This window comes from Danio rerio, chromosome 8 (assembly GCF_049306965.1).
Source record: "Danio rerio strain Tuebingen ecotype United States chromosome 8, GRCz12tu, whole genome shotgun sequence".
Lineage (NCBI taxonomy): Eukaryota > Metazoa > Chordata > Actinopteri > Cypriniformes > Danionidae > Danio > Danio rerio.
The window spans coordinates 8454693-8478202 of record NC_133183.1 but is presented as its reverse complement, the minus strand read 5'-3'; the positions used below and the strand labels follow the sequence as shown (position 1 = coordinate 8478202).

General features: G+C 36.3%; 1 protein-coding gene across 1 annotated transcript; it reads left to right on the top strand.

Annotated features, from left to right (window-relative positions):
- The first annotated feature begins 244 nt into the window (after positions 1-244).
- On the top strand, positions 245-22578 carry wdr13 (WD repeat domain 13). The gene is given in 10 exon segments (NM_001023573.1): positions 245-282; positions 3900-3979; positions 4069-4300; positions 4619-4728; positions 7708-7838; positions 9483-9790; positions 12332-12512; positions 15744-15885; positions 15958-16076; positions 21708-22578. Coding segments are annotated over 9 exon segments (1449 nt in total). The 5' UTR covers positions 245-282; positions 3900-3938; the 3' UTR covers positions 21893-22578.
- The last annotated feature ends 932 nt before the right edge of the window (positions 22579-23510 follow it).

The following is a 23510-nucleotide window of genomic DNA, read 5'->3' as shown; positions in this document are numbered from 1 at the left end:
AGACATTGTTTTGATGATCCTTGCTCATTAACTGATTCAGATTCTTTATGTACTAAAGCTAGTGTAAATGTAACGAAAACACTGTTTTTACCGCACGTACATGTAAACATCAATTATATTTACAGGATGTCCATCTTTCACAACACACATCATATATAAACCAGTCCTCGTGCACGCGCTGCAGTGACGTCAGTCATATGCAGATCAGTTGCTGTCAGGGCGGGTCGGTCACGTGATCAAGCCAATCCTTCAGACAGCATGAACCGGTGAGAATCTTGCACGGTAGGTGTCCTTTAAATATCAAATCATACACTGAAATTACTCTTCGATAAGAAATAAACATTCTGAAAGGTTTATTAACTAAATATTGTGGACTCAGACAAACTGACATGTTTATATAGTGGTTGTTAAGCGGAGTATAACAGCTGTTGTTATTAGCATTCTTGCTAACTGTGGCTAATGCGTCAAAACATTGATTGAAGAATAAATGACAAGATCATCCCGTGCACTAATATGAATCATTTTGTAGTTGTATATGTACGTTAAACACCGTGTTTGGTTATTCATGCTATATTGTGATAGTATGTGGGAGAAATAAGAACAAGTAGCCAACATGTCATTTTTGGGAATAATAATGTTTTTAGTCCACGTTCATTTAATGTATTCTTTTCATTCTGACTTCTAAAGACAGAAATAAGAAAGTTAAATATTATTGTTTGGTATTGACGTATTTTCCTTATAACCCAAAATAAGAAAAATAAATATAAACTTGTTCTAAAAATTGTTATATTAAAGTGACAATGTTATATCTGTCATTAATTAGCGTTATTAAATAACTATGCAAATTAGCTGTTAATTTTTAATTTAGTCAAATATTTTGTAATCTTGAACTACTTTATAATGTAATATAATTTAAAATGGATTTCTTATATATATATATATATATATATATATATATATATATATATATATATATATATATATATATATATATATATACTGTTGAAGTCAGAAATATTAACCCCCCTAAGTTTTTAGCCCCCCTGTTTATTTTTTCCCCCCAATTTCTGTTTAACGGAGGGAAGATTGTTTCGGCACATTTCTAAGCATAATAGTTTTAAAAACTTATTTCTAATAACTGATTTATTTTATCTTTGTCATAATGACAGCACATAATATTTGACTAGACATTTTTCAAGACACTTCTATACAGCTTAAAGTAAAGTTTTAAGGCTTAACTAGGTTAATTAGGTTAACTAGGCAGGTTAGGGTAAATAGGCAAGTTATTGTATAATGATGGTTTGTTCCGTAGACTATTGGAAAATAATTACCCTAAAGGAGCTAATAATTTCATCCCAAAATTAAAAAAATAAATTAATTAAAAACTGCTTTAATTCTAGTCAAAATAAAACAATTAAGACTTTCTCCAAAAGAAAAGATATTATCAGACATACTGTGAAAATTTCCTGGCTCTGTTAAACATCATTTAGGAAATATTTAAGAAAAAAAAAAAAAAATCAAAGGGTGTGTGTATATATTCATTCTTTAATTTTCTGATATGGGCTGCAGGATATTGGAAAAAATGTAACATTGCGATATTTTTTATTTTGGGTATATATTGCAATATGAATACAATTTCACCAGATGACTTAATATCTCTATTTGAAAAGAATTTATAAAGTTAGATCAATTGGGATGATACTGCAATGGAAATGCGTCTCCATAAAATCTAATAAACAATTTATAATTTGTTTGGGGTTCCCCGACACATTTTCGTTTTTGTCTGTGCTATTTGCAGTTCATTTCTGTATTTGTATATGTTGTGAGTATTTTCATGCACATGTTTAGTCAGAGATTGATGAATTAATGTTTACTATTTGCATCTCTATAAAATCTAATAAACAATCTATAAACTTTTTGGGGTCCCCTGACACATTTTCTTTGTGGTCTGTGCTATTTGCAGTGCATATCTGTATTTGCATGTGTTGTGAGTATTTTAATGCATATCAATCTATAAATACAACCAAGAAAAAGATACAAATGAAAAAAGTGTTTAATATATTGCTGTAACTATATTCAAGTACAGTATAGGAATGATAAAAATTAAGATAATTCAATACAATTATTTGTGGTTAAGGTCACAAATATTTCTTATACCTAAATGCTTTTAAATCATTATACAATCACAGGTAGTAAAACATGCAAATGATGAAATGAGCAAATGAGTAAAACATGCAAATGATGAAATATAATACAAACTCAACATTGCATATATTCTGCAATGTGACTATCCGCTTGTTAAGTGGTGACGTGTTTGTGACGAATGTAATACTGTTTCCGGGTCCAAGCCGCCATTCATTTGAGTGGAGAAATCATTCATTTAGGATCACGTTTTATTCCTATCACACATTAAAGTTCATTTTATATAAAAACATAGTGTACACAACAATCTCTGGGCTTGCTGCATAACAAATACCAAAAATGTAACAATTTATAAAAAAAAATGAATCACTTTCTGGCCATCGGATATTGGGCATGGACATATATACTGCGATCGTGATTTTCAAAAGCATTAAATCACTTTGTAAACGTTTATTATTCCCATTTCATGAGTCTCCCCATTCAGTTGAATAGAGTGCTTGGACTCGGAAGCCGCTTCGCGTGACGTCACACTTAACAAGCGGATTGCAAATGATCACATTGCCATGTCGATGCTGAAATGATATATTGTGCAGTGTGTGTGTGTATATGTGTGTGTATATATATATATATATATATATATATATATATATATATATATTAGGGGTGTCAAAATTAATCGTTTCTTCGGTGCACTGCGATTCAGCAGCGGACAATTTGGTATCGGTTCAGTAATAATCATAACTGGTTATTACTGACGTCATTTACTTCATATGCGCTCTGTCGCGAGGGAGGCGATCGTGAGTATTTACAGCACTTTAACTACTTAAAACTCATAAACTGTGCACAACTTCACTGTGTGTGTTTGCTGGATCAGTCTTTCACTGACATATACAACAATAGCCCCTATTTCACTGAGATAGAGAGAATGAAAGTAGCCTACTCCATTTCTCTCTCTTTTGCTCTGTCTCTCTCTCTCTCTTTCTCACACACACACAGTGGCCCATTTGACCTGCTGGCGTGGCTTTTCTTCTCTTCTCGGCTGTTTTACAGCATTACTTTTGCATACAGAAACGAGCGCGTGTCTGCAGAGTTTTCTCCACCGTGTCAATCATACATCAGCTGTGAGATCGCCGCTGCCGCCAGCCGCTTATCAGTATCACTCATCTGTGAAGAAGGCAGCGCGCAAGAGCCAATCGCCACCGTTTTTTTTTGAGGGTGTGACTAATCAAAGGGGTGTAGAACTAGACAAGGATCAGAAATTGAGCTGGATATTTATATTTGTTTATATTATTTGCTAAATGCTCGTTTTGTTTAAAGTTACAGTTTATATATCTGACTGTTTGTATTAAATGACAAAATTGTATTACAAATAGTATATAAATATAAATATATTCATACATTTTAATACAAGAAATGCTGCTGTGAAGAAAATATAAAACTGTGTATGGAAAGCACCGTCAATGCACCGTGATGCACCGAAATATCGAATTGAACCGAATCGATGGCATGATAATCGTAACCGAACCGAACCTTGAGACTAGTGTAGGTTCACAGCTCTAATTAATTAGGTTATCAATATTTATTGCTTTATGTTTTAGGCTTATTTAGTTTTTATGTAATCTATGTAATGATATATATATATATATATATATATATATATATATATATATATATATTTTTTTTTTTTTTTTTTTTTTTTCTAATGACATATACAACTTTTATTTATTTATTATTTTTTTTTTTGTGTTTTCCTGTAGCCCTTGTGTTTCCTGCATCTCTCTGTGTTTGTGGATCTCATGGCTGCTGTTTGGCAGCAGGTGCTGGCAGTGGACGCAAGGTATGTGCAACGTCTCCCTGAAGTCTTTCATTGCATACATTTTTTACATCTGTAGTGTCTAATTATGTGTCTCTGCCTTTTTCCCTCAGGTACAATGCTTACCGCACACCTACGTTCCCCCAGTTCCGCACGCAGTACATCCGCCGGCGCAGCCAGCTGCTCCGCGAGAATGCCAAGTGTGGCTTTGAGCCGGGGCTGCGCAGGCAGTATCTGCGTCTGCGCAGTCAGTTGCTCGCCCTGCGTTACGGGCCTCTGTCAGAGCAGAGCAGCTTCAGAGCCAGCAGTGTGCGCAGTTCCCGCACCACACTGGATCGCATGGAGGTTAGGTGCATTCAGAAAAAAAAAAGGGGGTTGAGAAACAAAAATTAGGAGTTCCGGGCTGTATTAAGCCCCTACAAAAATACAGCCAGAGGGAAAGATTAAAATATCTTTATAGTCCCAGATATAAATAGCAATCCAGATCCAGGTCATTGTGTCGTGTGAGAGCTGCAGTGCATGTAGATTGCGAGCTCTATTATGCATGACGGGCTTTATGTTGCTGTTGTAGTGCTAAACTCAAAAATCACCCTTAAAACCTCCCTTGCCTTGGTTTCCTCCTTTCTTGGTCTTTTTTTATTCTTTTTTTCCGTGTTTCTGTAGGACTTTGAGGAGGATCCCAGGGCTCAGGGTGCCAGAGGCCACCGGAGATCAGTAAGCCGTGGTTCATACCAGTTGCAGGCCCAGATGAACAGAGCGGTGTATGATGAAAGGTAAACCCCACAAACACTTGTTGTTTTACATGGATAAAAATGAGGTTGAGGTGGCATCTCGATCATCATCAAATGTTTTGCTGCTTGAAACAGACACATTTTGCATTATTTATATTGAGTTAAAAATCTTATTTAAAAAGGCTTACATTGAATGTAATTAAATACGAGTGCTCTGCCCTCACTCCGGCGTCTCTCTTCCCAAAGTTAGACAGATCGATAAACTCTTTCCAACACGTGAGATTGTGGAAGAATGCTGGTTTATTCCAAGCCAAATTGAGTATGTTGAAATAGAGTGAAAATATGTAAAAAGATGGACATAAAATGAGCTATAGTTATTTATGTACATAACAATAATATTTGAGATCGAATATAATTACAAACAGAAAATAAACTTACAGACAATAGCCCCTTTCACACATACAGACCTTTCCGGAAAATTGCCGGCAATTTTCCGGAAAGCTTGTATGTGTGAACAGGTCCTTTTTGAAAATACCGGTAAATTCGTTCTGGCTATTTTCCGGAAAGAGAAGTTGTAACATTACCGGCAATTTGCCGGAATGCTGCGCTGTGTGAATGCAGAAGGAAGATTACCGTAATAAGCGCGTGCACGTCTAGAACGTGCTGACGTGAGACGTCTCCTTTAGCCAATCACAACAGTCAGACGCATTCACGTCCGCGCGGTTTGTGAGAATAAAAACCTTTGAATATTTTTCCAGACACATTTAGCTGCTAGAAGTTAGTCAGATCACGTTTATATGTTCTTCTTAATGCCAACTGTGTAAATAATCATCGATGAGATGCTTATGATAAGCCGTTGTTTGTTTACCTTTAAGCTTTGCGTGCGCCTATGAAACAGCCTGTGAGCGCCTGCACACGCACATATTATGAACATCTCGACATGAGAAAGTGATCCTGCGAAAGTTGTTCACAATATTGATCATCCACAGAGTTTGTAATTTAGTCAAATGTTTACTAATACAAGCGCAGCCGTTTAAAGCTCATTTGTGTTGAATGATGTCAGAATTTACCGGTATTTTGGAATGGATGTGTGAACGGTCTTTTCCGGAAAATTTCCGTAACGTCCTCGCCTGTGTGAACAGCGCTTTTTTGAATATACCGGTAAAGTAGTTCCGGAAATTTTCCGGATATTTACCGGTAGCACTGTGTGAAAGGGGCTATTGCTTCCACAGATGATCACAGGATGAGTGGATTGGAATGTCTTCTTGTAGGGTGTTCTTTTTTAAATGAGGCAATTAACTTATTCTAACTGTCAGAATGTTTCTATGGCAACAACAATTTAAAAGAAGCTAAATTACTAGGCATTAACTTATGGATTCTAAATACTATTATTTAGTAGATGATCCAGCACAACGAGCTATTCCAAAGTTATGGATGTGACCGTAAAACCAAGACATAAATTCACATAGAAAGTAGATGTTCAATGGGTGGTCTACTGCGATATCATATTTTAAACTTTAGTTGATGTGTAATGTAGCTTTGTGAACATAAACAACATCTCTGAATGTAATGCGCTCAAAGATCAATGCAAAGGGAGACATTGGCTTTTACAGAGTTAGCTTAGCAAAGCCTAGAGCAAACAAAGTTTGGTGACTACAAAAAAATACATCCAGGCTAGTGAGATCACAAAGGCTTCTGGTTCCTATCCAAGCGCTGCTATTTCCACAGAGCTTCTTCTTTTTCTGTATTTGGGCTTTCAAAGGTCACAACAGAGAATTATAAAATAGATATAGCTCTAGCATTTGACAAAGGACAGCTTCCAGAATCTCTCTCAGTTCAGTGCTGGATTCGGCTAAAAACTCCTGCAACCAACGAAGCTGTGGATTGTGAGCCACAACCTGTAAGTATTTTTATTTGTTAAATTTGATCAATTACGTGCACTAGCGTTAATAGTATGCTGTATAGAGGACGTAAACAAGGATATAAACAATGGGAAATGCTGTTTGGCACCACTAAAAATTTAGCTACATATTCATATTAATCAGTCAAACCACTCTAAACATCCCCAATCTTTAGCAGCGCTGCAGTGTCTCTCTATGCGGCCGCTTTCCCTGCTTTCTACATTTCATAACAAACTTGCTTAAGATATGTGAATGTTTCATATTACTTACACATCCTTATTCCGAATATATGTGAAAAGCACTTGTCAGGTTTTGTTTTAGAGAGCAAGCGTGAGGTTCTGCTGTGCGCTCTTCATATTCTGTCTGATTCAGGCAAACTGATACAGCTGTTTATACAGCACAAAAAGTGCGTGCTTATAGGGGCATGATGTAGAGTCCATCTGTGAATCACAGCACATTATGTTAGCTGACCAATTAGAGCCTCTTGAGGGCAAGACTTGCGGAGGAACAAGAAAATATGACAGTCGTTTTCATGTTTGCTAAGCAGCTGTATTTAATCAAAGTAAGATATATGAAAAAATAACGTGATTTATAAGCATTGCTTTGCATTTTATAAACCCAACCAAGCCTTAAAAACAAACTCTGGACCACCCCTTTAACATTATTTTGAAACATCTGTTTATATTATCCAAAACAAATAACCACAGAGTTATGGGATCAGAAAAATATCAATCTGTAAGCATATTTTATATTTTAAATTGAGGAAATAAACATGCGTTATTGATGTGACCAAAAATGTTTGGGAGTTTACAGTATAAAACATACTTTGTAGAAAATCTGTGATTAAAACTGCTCAACCAAAAAAAAAAAAAAGCTCATTAAAAGGATAAGTGGTGACTCTCTATAGAACAAAAATGCTTTATTTTATTTTACACTTTTGAATTTTTGGTGACTCAAATATTTGGTGACTCAAATATAATTGATTGAAAACATTAACAGAGGCATCTGTAAAATACAAGCCTACACAAAAAAACCTAGAAAGACTTTTGTTATTTTGGTGAAAAACCCTTTGTTTTACCAATGATCAATGCATTTTACATGGTTTAATCTTCGTTGCCAGGCCTCCAGGAAGCCTGGTGCCCACCTCAGTGGCGGAAGCCAGTCGGGCAATGGCAGGCGACACCACTCTCAGTGAGAACTACGCATTTGCTGGCATGCACCACATCTTTGACCAGCATGTCGACTCTGCCGGTGAGTAAACTGTTGATGAAAATTAGGGTTGTGTGCAACTAAAATTGATTTCACTTTATTTTAAGGGTATCAACATTACAGCTTAACCGTTTATTTATCTACTGGTTAAGATTAATTCATTGCAAGTAATTACTGTATGGTTAGGGTTAGTATGCACATAGTTTAGAATTTTTAGCATGCAGTTCTGAATAACATACCTTTTTTCTTGTTACTCAGGAGTAAAAGCAGTCATAGTTGGGTAATCTTAGAGGGCAGTGAAGGGGATAGTACAACAGATTCATTTTTTGCATTCCCAGTTGCTCAAATAATAAAAGAAAAACTCAACAATAGTGTTATCGAGACTTTCAAAGAAAGGAAAAAAAAAGCATGAGACTTATAACGGCACCTAGAAGAGAGAACAAGGTTGATTTTTTTTTTCTCCCACTCATAAACATTAACAGTTTTAACCCAAAAATGACCAACAATCTCAACCTCAGCCTCAGAGACAAGCAGAGCACACACATCTAAAGTCATCTTAATTTGAGCGCTTTGATGGTCAAATACATGCAAGTTCATGTCAAAACGCAGTGTTTAGGGGTTATTCATATTAATCCTCATTTGTGTAATAACAAACAATTTGAGAATCAAAAGACATGTGAAAGTCATAAATCATACTGCTCTTAAAGTGACAGCAGGCGATATTCCTGCTCTTGACTGAAGGACTTTTGTAGCTAAAATTAAAGTTTTTTACTTGCAGTGAAGATGCTTAAAGCACAGTTTGTTTCCTATTTTTATTCTATTGTATTTATTTCCCTTTCCTTATTCACTGGGAGGAAAATAACTGTTTATATTAAAGTCAGAATTACTAGCCCTGCTGAATTATGAGCCCGTTTCCCCAAGTTTCTATTTAATGGAAAGATTGTTTTTCAACCCATTTCTAAACATAATAGCTTTATTAACGCATTTCTAATAACTGATTTATTTTTATCTTTGTCATGATGACAGTATATTATATTTTAATAGATATTTTTCAAGATATTATTAATCAGATTAGAGTACGATTCAAAGGCTTAAGTAGGGCAATAAGGCAAGTCTTTGTATAACAATAGTTTCTTCTGCAGACAATGGGCTAATAATATTGACCTTAAAATAGACCTAAAAATATTTAAACCTGCTTTTATTTTAGCCAAAATAAAACAAATAAGACTTTCTCTATAAGAAAAAATATTATAGGAAAAACTGTAAAAAAAAATACTTGAAAAAACTTCACAGGAGGGCGAATAATTGTGATATTGATTTTTCCCATAATCCAGCAGCTCTACAGCATATGTAAAAAAAAGCTCCTTAAAATAAAATGCTGCCTGAAATAGTCTATAACAGCATTATCAGAATTTAGCGATCATGATTAGCATTTTTCTATCAGATTTTTATAATCTATTTCTAAGAGGATACGGTTAAGGATTGCATATGCAAAAACAATAATTGTGATATGCTATAATTGAAGACATGGATTTTTGTAACATGCTGTTTTAGTTTAGGGAAAGAAGTCATCCTAATTTTGTGAGTGTTTCTACAGGTGGTTTGTCAAACCCACTAACCTGTAGAAATGCAGCAATCTCTTGTTAAATTTGATCATTAACATTTTTGACTTATTCATCTCCTCAGTTCCCCGTTTGCAGTTTGCTAATGACGATAAACACCTCCTCGCCTGCTGCTCATTGGATGGGACGTTGTCAATCATGACTCTGTCTCCGCCTCCTCCAACTGTAAAGGTGACTCTGAAGGGCCACGCTGGGCCTGTGACCGACTTCGCTTGGTCGCTGAGCAATGATATCATTGTGTCCACTTCAAAAGATGGCACTCTGCGAATCTGGAACACCGAAGATGGACGCTGCATCCGGGAGGTGGTCGACCCTGAGGGCAGTGAGCTGCTGTGCTGCACTTTTCAGCCCATGAACAACAACCTGACTGTGGTGAGTCCACATGAAACACTGCGGTAACAAATACCATCAGTCTTTTCAGTAATCCTATTAGAGTGTGAAATTAGCTCATGCTGCAAGCCAAAAAAAGTGTACTTTGAATGGAGAAATGAGTAATGCTGCTTATCTGCCAGCCTCACAACGGCGGTGAGCCACCTGTGAATGCATATCTGAATGACATTTGATATGAAACGTTACAGCAAAATATGCATACACAAAAAAATGTATTCGATGATAACATTTCTACTTTATTCACCTTTTCTGGTTTGCTTATAATGTGCATTCTAGATTAACTTTCATTTCTAGCAATTTGTCATTGCATATATTTGTATCCGCCTATGCTATTATACAAAGCTTATGCTACACAACACTATTAGGGCTCTATTTTGATGATCCAGGTGCAAAGTCCAAAGCGCAGGGTGCAAAAGCATTAAGGGCGTGTCAGAATCCACTTTTTCCAGTTTTCCAAAATCCAGTTTGTTTAGATCCTGCCATGCAAAGTTCTGTTAAGGGTTACATATCAAAGATCGAAAATCTCTTGAGGGGGTATTCCACATATATATATATATATACCACACATAGACTGTAAAATATATGGACGTAGTGTCCGTGACGTCACCCATAGGTTTCTAAAGAGCGCAAAAGAAGCCACAAGTAGGCGCGGCCAACCGTCGCCATTTTGTTCACGCGTCATCACACCCACGGCGGGATACCAAACAAGGGCAAAGAGGCGGAGAGTGAGCGGAGCTACAGACACCTGCTGACAGTTTGCATGGACCTGGTTCAGACACACTTTACTTTGGGAGAACGTTTAATACTTTATCACCTGTGACTCGTTTGTATTCTGACCACTTGTGCTTGGTTGTACACTATATCAATAAAGTGTTTAGGCTTTTAAAAACACTGCGGTAATACATTGAGCCACTAAACATTGTTCTTATGACGTTTTTCAACAGGAGGAAAACGCAAATTACTTCCAAACACTTCAGATATAGTCTGTGTTAGTTAATGTAAGACTATTGATGAAATCCAGCATAAAACTGTATGATAACGCTTCAGATGACTGTTCTAGAGCCCACAGCTAATCAATCTGTCAGATTCTGGAGTGCATTACAGATCTAAATATAAATAAAAACGATAAATGATCTTAAATAAAACGAATACATGTATAGAGATGGTATATAAGTATAGAACTTTACTCACATGGGAAACGGAGGCCACGTGAATGGTTTGTGAGCACAATTAAGTGCACTCAGCATGACATTCCTTCAAATAAGTGTAGGAAACAAGTCTAAAAGGCAGTTGACTGTGTAAAGCCACATAAAACAACACAGAAATACGATAAATACGCCGAGTTCAGTGGCTAATCTGCAGGATTCAGCTGAGGTGACGTGACGGCGACCAACGAGACCTAGCTGTCACTCAAGTGGCCACGCCCTTAATTATGCAAACTTTATATAACTTAATATAAGGGAAACGGATGAGTTCTAAAAAAATTCACCCACCTCACAGTTGTCATGAAGGGTAATATTAGCTGTATTAACCAAAATCTTTTTTTGTACCGGGCTGTAAACACCTTTTTTTTTCTGCTGTAAAGTTGGCCATTCTAACAGTGGGCTCAATTAAAATTTGCTCTGTTTTGGAGCCAGGAGCGGCCAGGACTAGCGGAATTTTGGATGAATTGCAGTTTTAGTTACTTCCGTATTGGCTTCCTGAGAGAGAGCGGGAGGTTGCCGCTTGATACCACAGTTAAATTAAAACATATATGTTTAACATAATAAATATGTTTTTTAAATGTTTATCGAATTTTCTACAGAAAATAGCAATGTTAAATGTAAAGCAATTGTTGGAAAGATTTAGAACACAATAGCAAATACTGTAGTGGTACCCCGCCGGTCCTACACCCCCAACCCGCTCCAAGCTGGATCGAACCGGTGACTCTCTGCATGGGAGTTTGTTGCTCTAACAAGGCGGCTAAAGACCATGTCCATGGCGTCTGTCGCTAAAGCACCTTTTCGGGGTTTAAAGGAGTGATGGTTACCTTTACAGCACTTTACTAGCTGGCCTCTGTTACGATAGCAAAATTAAAACCCTCCTTACTCCATCCCACTCCTAGTTAAGAAAAAAATTAACACAAATAAATAAATTGTATAAAATGCAACGTAGACCTTAACATTTTTGAAAAATATAATAAAAATAAATACATTTGTAGTAAAAAAAAAATAACTACAATTTTCAAAACGTTTTTAAAAAGAAGACACAACAATAAAAACTGAATGCTATAAGTTTACAGATTTGACATTAGACCCATGTATATGATAAGTTGAAAGTGATATAATATATCATTCTAATATTAAATTTTTATTTCTCAGTGAAACAGTCTATTCAATGCATGTAACTAAAGAAATCTTATGTACAGTGTGCACTGGTAACCTAAAACATTTCTCTAGTGCTTGATCAAAAATAAACATTTCTGAGTTCATTTTTAACCAAGACCCACAGAAGAGAGAGCTGTGAATGTCTTTCTGTCCCCAGGTTGGCAACAGTAAACAGCACCTGCAGGTGGTGAACATCTCCACTGGGAAGAAAGTGAAAGGAGGCTCCAGCAAACTCACCGGCCGAGTGCTTTCTCTGTCGTTTGATGCTCCGGGGAGAATCCTGTGGGCTGGTGATGACAGGGGAAGCATTTTCTCTTTCCTCTTTGACATGGCAACAGGTACAGAGATGTGATTTATTTAAAATCCCTGTGAAATCAAAATAAAGTGTTTTTAGATGCTTTAGATCTCTCTACTAGCAACTTTAATTTAAGTACTTCAAATACAAGCAATGCCATCAACTCTTTGCTGAGAAAAAAGCTAATTGCCTAAAGATAATACAATGTTTTTATGCTTTTATGCATGTCAATAATGCACGTGTGTGTGCGTGTGTGTGTGTGCGCTCGCCATTTTGTTTTTTAGGTCAATTTGTTGTAATTGTTTCTAACATTTACAGAATACAGTAAATTACTTACATATTTAAAGGTGCAAATTGACTATTTACACAAATTTACAACTTCATTTACAAATTCATTTACAAAATAGTCAATTAATCGCAATCATTTTTTAAATAATGTAAAGTACACAAAAAGCTTTGCATAGGGTCTATATAGAAATCGGCTATATGGTAATACATGCAAATCACATATTTAACATGCAAGTTCATGTTTGGATTTCACAAATATAAAAGTATATATGTTGTACAAGGAAATATATTTTATATATATATATATATATATATATATATATATATATATATATATATATATATTTATATATATTTAATATATATTTAATATATATTTAAATTATTGCAGAAAAGGCAGGTTGCATATTCATTTTTAATTTCTAATTTAAATTAGAAATATGCACATATATGTTTAAATAATCACAATAATTTCTAAACCTATTTCTAAAACTTTTTTAAAATACCCAAGTACAGAAAAAGTTTGACAGAGCCCCCATATAGAAAGTCAATGTTTAGCTTTAACAGATAAAGAAATATATATATGTCGTACATGTAAATATTCAGTATATATTTGAAAATATTGCAAAAATGTCAGGTTGCATATTAATTTTGAATCATTTGAATTACAAATCTGCCCAAATCTGTTAAAATATATGTGAGTTTCAGCTGGTGCGTTTAAATATATAATTGTAAGCCGATAAAAGCATCTGCTAAATGACTGAATGTACATGTAAATAATCACAATACTTTCTAAACCATTTTAATATACCTAAGAACACAGAAAGTTTGACAGAGCCTCCATTTAGAATTCTGATAGATGTTTAAATATGCAAATCACATATTTAACTTAACATGCAAGTTCATGTTTTGATTTCACAGATATAAAAATATATATGTTGTACATGTAAATATTCAATATATTTGAAAATATTGCAAAAATGGCAGGTTGCGTAATCATTTTTAATCATTAGAATTACAAATATGTGCATGCAGTGCATCCGGAAAGTATTCATAGAGCTTCACTTTATCCACATTTTTTATGTATATTTACAGCCCTATTTCAAAATGGATTAAATTAATTTATTTGCTAAATTCTACACACAATACCCCATAATGACAATGCGAACAGAGAGGTTTTATTTATATTTGCTTAATATTTTGTTGATGCACCTTTTGCAGCAATTACAGCGTTGACTCATCTGGAATTTTTGCCCATTCCTTTTTGCAGTACCTCTCAACCTCCATCAGGTTGAATGAGAAGCGACAGTGTACAGCGATTTTCAGATCTCTCCAGAGATGTTCAATAGGATTTAGGTCTGGGCTCTGGCTGGGCCACTGAAGGGCATTCACCGAGTTGTTGTGAAGCCTCTCCATTGATGTTCTGGCAGTGTGCTTTAGGTCATTATCCTGCTTAAAGACGAACGTGTCCCCAGTCTGAGGTCAAGAGCACTCTGAAGCAGGTTTTCATTCAGGATGTCTCTGTACATTGCTGCATTCATCTTTCCCTCTATCCTGACTAGTCTTCCAGTTCCTGCTGCTGAAAAACATCCCCACAGCATGATGCTGCCACCACCATGCTTCACTGTAGGGATGGTATTAGCCTGGTGATGAGTGGTGTATGGTTTTTTCCCCAAACGTAACGCCTGGCATTTACTCCAAAAAGTTCAATTTTAGTCTCATCAGACCAGAGAATTTAGTTTCTTATGGTCTGAGAGTCCTTCAGATGCCTTTTGGCAAATTCCAGTCGGGGAGTTGCTTCCGTCTTACTCTACCACACAGGCCTGATTGGTGGTTGTCCTTTAAGGTTCTCCTCTATCCACAGAAGAACGCTGGAGCTCAGACAGAGTGACCATCGTGTATTGATCACCTCTCTGACTAGGGCCCTTCTCCCCTGATATCTCAGCTAATATGGCCGGCCAGCTCTAGAAAAAGTCCTTGTGGTTCCAAACATCTTCCATTTACGGAAGAAGGAGGCCACTGTGCTCATTGAAACTTTCAGAGCAGCAGAAATTTTTCTGTAACCTTTTACAACCTTGTGCCTCGAGACAACCTTGTCTCGGAGGTCTATAGACAATTGCTTTGTCTACATGCTTAGTTTGTGCTTTGAATTGCACTGTCAACCCTGGGACCTTATATAGATGGGCGTATGCCCTTTTAAATAATGTCCAATCCACTGAATTGACTGAATTGACCACAGGTGAACTCCAATTAGTGGAAACAGAATGAACCTGAGCTCAATTTAGAGCTTCATGGCAAAGGCTGTGAATACTTCTGTACATGTGATTTTTTCAGGGTTTTTTTTTTTTTTATAAATTTGCAACAATTTCAAAAAAACTCTTTTCACATTGTCATTATGGGGTATTGTGTGTAGAATGTTGAGGAAATAAATGAATTTAATCCATTGTGGAATAAGCTGTAAAATAACAAAATGTGAAAAAGTGAAGCGATATGAATACTTTTCAGATGCACTATATATATGTGTGTATAAAATAATCACAATAATTTCTAAACCGTTTTTTCAATATCTACATAAAAAGCTCAGCTGAGCCCTCATATAGAAATCTGATATATATGATACTGTATGCAAATTACATATTTAACATGCGAGTTGGATTTCACACAAATCAAAAAATATATACATATTTATAATATATATCATGCGTGTACAATATATATTTCAAAATATTGCAGAAAATAGCAGTTTTTGTATCCATTTTCAATTATTATAAATGACAAATATGTGCAAATATATCAACTGTAATTTTACATACAGTATATGTTTATATTTGACCGTGTATTAGATCTCTGTATGCACCCCAAAACAGACTATTAATCACTATAATTGCAATTATATCTTAGACAAATAGTCATCAGCCACATTTCATAACCATGAAAGCCCTGAATCTTTATGTATTCTCATTAATGTTGCATTTTACAACCGTAGGAAAGCTGACCAAAGCTAAAAGGCTGGTGGTGAATGAAGGCAGCTCTATCTCCAGTATCTCTGCTCGTTCCTGGATCAGTCGAGAGGCTCGCGATCCATCGCTGCTCGTCAACGCTTGTGTTAACAAACTACTGCTCTACAGGTAAAACTCTCCAGATTATCTCATTCTATCAGTTTAGGCGATTGTTGATCGGTGTAAATCTGCTTTTGACAGGGTTGTAGATAATGAAGGGACTCTACAGCTAAAGAGGAGTTTTCCCATTCAACACGGATCCCAACCTCTGCACAGCATCTTCTGTCCTCTCATGTCCTTCAGGCAGGGAGCCTGTGTTGGTAAGAGTGTAAAAAGATCGAGATCTTCATTCATAAACCTGCATGATCTTAATTTTGAGTTGTTGTGATATTCATATGTTTATTAATGCTTTGATGATAAAAGGGTAGATTCAAGTCAGGATATACAGTCGAGGTCAGAATTATTAACACTCCTTTTAAATTTATATTCAAGAGTTCACACTTAGCTGATGATTAATTATAAGTAGTGCTGTCAATCGATTAAAATAAATTAACTAATTAATCACACTTAAAAAAAAAAAATAATCGTGATTAATCGCATTTTAAAGACTGAAACTTGTCATTTTGGCTATTCCAATGTAAAATTAATGTAAACGCAAGACAAAAAACTATTTAAATTCAAAATATAATTGTTTATTAGAATTTTTGTTTAACTTGTAACACGGATTTCTTCATATAAACAACATACCCACAATAAACCATCAAGATCCTGCTTGACAGCCATATTTATTACAGAAATAAAAACACAGGCCTGTTAATGCCAATTGAATTTTAAAACAATCGATGCCAATAAAGAAAACTGGAACAAAAAAATCAGCCCTGGCACTTTGGGCTTGAGCGGCCCACTACATCAATCAAAATGCTCACCATCTGTGCACGCCCTTAAAAATGTTTACCAACTCCCATTCTATAAAAGCACAAAAGCCATTTATATTAAATAACAAGAGTTGGCAAAATAAAAACTTAATTTTTTTTATTTATTATTATAATAAAATGATAATCCACACAGGAAGTCCATCTTGTGTTCTTGTGTGTGCCTGTGTGTTTTGAGGGAGCCTAATAAATAATGAACATAAAAACTGCCTGCTGATGCACAGTTATTGTTGATTAATAAAGTAAAGACAAATAATAAAAGCAATGTATCGGATACCCTTAAAAAAATGTTTAACTCAACAATGAAACATCAAACGTAGCTAAAAGATTTTACATTGTCAATCAAATGAACCTTAACAATTAAAAAAATGCAACAAATATTTGTTTGGGCCCGAACTACAAAACTAAATGTAAAAAAAAAGTTGCTTAAGTTGCACACTAGTTTGGTCATGTATAAATATTATTATAATCATATTGTATAAATATTATTGTCTCTATAAGCCTACATCATGCAGACGATCAAAAACACAATGTCATATCTCATGCGATAGTCTTCTGACCGAGTGCATCCTAAAATACATGAATGACTTGAGAAGCAGACATTCTTTAGAATTTGTAAAACAAAGACTTGCAGGTTAAGGAAACAGCATAGGAGAAAGCTGCCGCGGGCCGTGGTGCAGATTAAAAGTTAAAAAGAAGTATATTTATATGGACAGATAGGTAACTAGATAGAATAGACTGAAATATTAGGTATTTGTAGTAGCTTAGGAGTCATCTGATTGGAGCATTGAGAATTGGATAATGCTGATCCAGCCGATAGCAATCAAAAGCACGTGATCCTCTCTAAATTATTTTATAAGTAAACTTCCCTTATGTTATATTTTGTTTCCCAATTTCTGTTTAACAGAGATTTAACATTTCTAAACAAAATAGTTTCAATAACTTCTAATTTCTAATAACTGATTTCATTTATTTTTGCCATGATGACAGTACATAATATTTGACCAGAGGTAGAACGTGTACTCAAAAACCATACTCAAGTAAAATAACCATTACTTGCCCAAAAATGTAGTGCAAGTACAGTTAAAGTATTTGTTTATTAGTCAAAGTATGAGTAAAATGTAGCCCTTTTAAAAGTACTCAAGAGTAGTGAGTATTACACTGTGAAAGTCTGTGTGTGTAAACGTAACATTCTGTAGTGCATTTAGTAGGGCATTTAGTAGGGCCCTACATTTAGTAGGGCATAATCGAAAATCCGATTTCAATTTCGGCTTTTAACGATTATGAAAAACCATTAATCGAGATAAACGATTATTACGTACCGCCTCCTTTCCAGTTGTACACTTGTGAAAACTCTTTGCCTCTGCAAAGCTCAGTTCCACGTGAAAATGACTAAAAGCATGAGCTGTAATGTAACTTTTGCAGCACGGGATGCGCATCATTCATAATTTTAAAAGCGTAAAAGAGCACGTGCTGTTGTGTGTGTGCGCGCCGTGTCTGGCCTCGGACAGGTAGCGTGAGTGTGTGTTTGCGCGCGCCGCGCTTAGCCTCAGACAGCAGAGCACACACACATCTAACGCGATCTTAATGTGAGCGCTTTAATGGTCAAATACATGCACATTTGTGTGAGAGCGCGGTGTTTAGTGATTATTCATATTAACCCTCATTTGTGTAATAAACTAACAAGTTGAGAATCAAAAGACACGAGAAAGAGAAACCATATCAGAGCCGCACTATTCTTAAAGTGAGCATGCGATATTCCTGCTGCTGCCGACTGTTTTTATTATTAATCAATAACAAAAAATCAAAAATACAGTGAAGATGCTTAAAGCACAGTTTAAACAACAGATTTAATAACTAATCTCTAAAAACTGATTACTTTTATCTTTGCTATGATGACAGCACATTATATTTTACACATTATATTTATAGATATTCTTCAAGATACTAGTTTCAGTGACATTCAAAGGCTTAATTTGGGTAAATAGATAAGTCATTGTATAACAGTAGTTTCTTCTGCACACAATCAAACATATATATATTGCTTAAAGGGGCTAATAATATCGAGCTATTATAGGTTTCCAAATATTTAAACCTGCTTTTATTCTAGCTGAAATAAAACAAAATGCCTTTCTCCAGAAGAAGAAAAATTTATAGGAAATGCCTTCTGAAACAGGAGCACGCGCACCTTAAAGATGACAGCAGAAGAACCTTCTCCCATGTGTTAAAAGCTACTAGTGCTTGTCCAGCGGCGTGCAGGAATTACACTCATTACTAAGCCAAACTGACATGCTGTTTCAGAGCGAGTATTTAGAGTTTTATGGTAATTAATATAGGGAAAGACTAGGTGGAATAGCAGAATTTACTTGTGTTAAGTTGTTAAACTAATTAAAATCTACATTATAGATGCTGTAAAAAGGTCCCTTATGAAACTGAAAATTGTCTTATCAATCTTTCACCGGAAGATTTTTGTGGCTGAACAACACTTCTGTCAAGATATAACCCATTTTGTAACAGCAAAATCTGCTTTGCGTGAAGCTAAAATTGTTTTAAAACAGAACATAACCTGTCTATGAGAAATCACTCAGCCATGGTGTCATCCTTTCTCCTATATAAATTCAGTTTTTAAAAAAGTTTTGATTCAGCAGGTTTTTGCCGATCTTGCTCTCTCTCATGAACGCGCAGGTCGGCGGAGCTACATACAAATGGCTGCGCAGTTGTTCAAAGCTGCATTTGCTGACAGACAGTTTGAGCTTCCTATCGAAATTATGACTATTTAATTGGCTGAACATTTTTTAGTTTTATGCATTACCCAAAATATAAAAATACATATAAATACATTCAGATCATTTACTTTAATCATTGCTATTGGAATGTGAAGAGACTAGCACAGCAAAACATTTCTGAAGACAATCACATACTGCACCTATCCCGTCAGAATCTTAAACCGGCCCATGCCTAATTCACGTTAATGACTTAATATGTTATCCTGCTGGAAGTAGCCATCAGCAGATGGGTACACTGTGATCATAGAGAGATGGACATAGTCAGCAACAATACTCAGGTAGGCTGTGGCTTTGACACAATGCTCAATAACTACTAATGGGCCCAAAGTGTGCCAAGAAAACACCCCCCACACCATTACATCAACACCACCAGCCTGAAGGATGGAACAATGCTTTCATGTTGTTGATGCCAAATTCTGACCCTACCATCCGAATGTTGCAGCAGAAATCGAGACTCATAAGACCAGCAAGGTTTCTCTAATCTTCTGTTGTCCAATTTTGGGGACTCTGTGTGAATTGTAGCCTCAGTTTCCTGTTCTTAGCTGACAGGAGTGGCACCCGGTGTGGTCTTCTGCTGCTGTAGCCCATCTGCCTCAAGGTTGGACGTGTTCAGAGATGCTTTTCTGCAGACCTCAGTTGTAACAAGTGGTTATTTGAGCTCCTGTTGCCTTTCTATCAGCATAAACCAGTCTGGCCATTCCGCTCCGGCATCAACAAGGCATTTTTGCCCACAGAATGCCACTAACTGGATATTTCCTATTTTCCGGACCAATCCCAGTAGATCAGCAGTTTCTGAAATACTCAGACCGGCCCGTCTGGCACCAACAACCATGCCACGTTCAAAGTCACTTAAATCACCTTCCTTTCCCATTCTGATGCTCAGTTTGAACTGCAGCAGAGCCTCTTGACCATGTCTACATGCCTCAATGCATTAAGTTGCTGCCATGTGATTGGCTGATTAGAAATTTGTGTAAACAAGCAGTTGTACCTAATAAAGTGGCCAGTGAGTGTATGCACAGCATTTATTTATCGTAGGTCAGCATTTACTAGTGCATTATTAAACTTCAAATGCATTCTAGTTAAAGGGCCATGACACCCCCCACTTTCGGTTAAAGTCTACTTCAGAATTTTTTCAAAAGATGCATGATTAATGGGCGTGGAGCTCCGCGAGCATCGGGCAGGAGTGGGCGTAGCCAGCAGGGGAGAACGTGAGCGAACAACTTTGTTGTCAGTTAGCTCACAAACTGAGACAAACCGTGAGGAGACGCATGAGTTTATAGTTTACAAAGTTAAAATGCAAAGAAATGAACAGTGATTTAATGCCCTGCTACATTTGTTATTCGTAATTTCATATACACATAACCACATTTTATATCATTATAAAGATAAGTGTGTTCATGTAAACCCTATAAATGAGGACTTCTCCCTCAATCCCCGTATCCAGCAGACTCAGTGCAGCAGGTCTCCTGACCTGTCTATTTTAACCATTAGCCCTGCTGGTAATCTGGCGGATTTAGGCAAACACAGCAGCACAGTGATGTGTCTGAATGTGAACGAACTCCTGATAAAAGACAGCGTCTGCCATTCTCTAATTCTCGTGCTGTTCTCTCGACAAAAATGCTTGCAGCACACACACAGCTTTGCTGTATGATCAGCCCTAACAAGATCGCGGGGAAAAACATGCAACAAACCCTGTGGATCATGGAAACAAACACACATAAGCCTTTATGAATGGCTAAATACTGTGTGCCGTGGGGGTCCGTGTCTCACAGCTCGGGCTTGACTCTGGCAGGTCTCATGAATAATTAAGCAGCCGGCTCTTCTCATAGGATAAGAAAACTCCGCTATGAATAATAATGAGAAACCGACGCGTCATCATTGCACTTGCAGGCCTTTGCTACGTCGCAGATTTTGATCCCGCCCTAAAAATCATTTTAAACCCGGAAGCTGAAATTAGCTGACAAAAGCTTAAAATTATCCAGTTTTCCCCACAATTAAAGCGGACAGGTGCTAACATTGCCTTATCTGATGCTCAACACACACAAATCTGTTAATATATAAAAAAAAAGTTCTCCAGGGTGTCCTGAACCTTTAACATTAGTCAATGCACTGTGATTTAACATGATAAGATGAATGAACAATAATGAACAATGAATGACTTGATTTACATGAACTATCTGTGGTTTTGTATCAAGACTATAGTAACTCATTTCTCCTGTTCCCTCTTATACAGTCACTGGCAGCGAGGATGCATGCGTTTACTTTTTCGACGTGGAGCGCAACACTAAGGCCATCGTAAACAAGCTGCAGGGTCACAGCGGGCCCGTTCTGGACGTGAGCTTCAACTGCGACGAAAGCCTTCTGGCCTCCTCTGACGCCTCCGGGATGGTGATAATCTGGAGACGAGAGCAGAAGTAAACATGACAAATAAAGCTTTCGCTAACAGTAACTTCCATGCAGGCTGGCTTTAATCACGTGCAATGAAACTCCTACTGTAAACGTGCGACGACCGTTTAAATCATGTGGACCATGAAGGAGACATTGAGGTAAAGCTGGTTTTATATTCACACATTCAGACTTTCTCCTTTATCATATCATTTCAGAAATATATCCCTAAATAGGGAAGTCATATTCGCAGTCAAAGACTATCAGAAGATATTCACACTCAAATAAATAGAGCTAATGTTGTTTTGAAGTCGTGTTTACATGGCATTTCAGACCGAATATTCAAAGTAGCGTAATAAACAATATAGAGACAGTGCCACAAGTTGTCTCTGAACGAATGTGCGAATATAAAACCGACTTGACCTCAATGTAAGAAACCGGTGTTGTCTTATATCTTTGTTTTAGGGCTGATATTTTTATTGTTGGTTAAGATGTGATGCTCGACTGAGACTGTGTGCGCTACTGTGCTTTGTGGTCATAAATGTGTAACTTAAAAGAGAGGAGATGTTAATAATATAATACTTTATTCACCGTCGTGTGTCTTTTGAGTAAGTGTGTGAGAATGAGGACGTTGGAGACTGAAGTTTTGTTCGCTTGCACAATAACACTACTGTATTTATGCCTTGTTGAACTTAATAAATGTAATCACACTAGCTTAACTTGGGTCTTTCTACCTGTTCCTTGGATTTCACATCAGAAGAGTTTTTACATTGTGTGGATACATCATACAAGATTTTGAAACTAAAGGATAAATTAACTGTTAACTTTGGATATTATTGATAATACCAGGGTTTATGTGGATCGTAAAGGTGTTAGTTCACACACCGTTCACAATTTAAGGCTTTAAGATGTTCTTAAATTAGAGCAGAAAGTCTTAAATTGAGCGTTATGGTAGTAAATGCGAAGTTCTCATTTAGCGAAAATGACATGTTAATTAAGTTGATTTTCCTAAGACCATTGGCATATGTTTGTTATAATATTACATCTGATTTATTTATTCATTCATTAATTTTCTTTTCGGCTTAGTCCCTTTATTAATCTGGGTTCGCCACAGCAGAATGAACCGCCAACTTATCCAGCATATGTTTTACGCAGTGGATCCTCTTCCGGCTGCAACCCATCTGTGGAAAAGTTTCCTTTGGGTCAATTTAAAAATAAATAAATAAATAAATAAAGCAAAAACATTAGTAATGATTTTTTATTTTTTTTAATACTGAGGAATTAAATCTTGTGAATTTGTATATACACTCACTGGCCACTATATTGGGAACACCTGTTCAACTGCTCGTTAACGCAAATTTCTAATCAGCCAATCTCATCGCAGCAACTCAATGCATTTAGACATGGTCAAGATGCTGCAGTTTAAACCGAGCATCAGAATGGGGAAGAAAAGTGATTTAATTGATTTTGAATGTGGCATGGTTGTTGGTGGCAGACAGGCTGGTTTGAGTATTTCAGAAACTGCTGATCTACAGGGATTTTCACGCACAATCATCTCTAGGGTTTACAGAGAATGGTCTGAAAAATAGAAAATTACCAGTGAGTGGCAGTTCTGTGGGCGTAAATGCCTTGTTGATGTCAGAGGAGAATG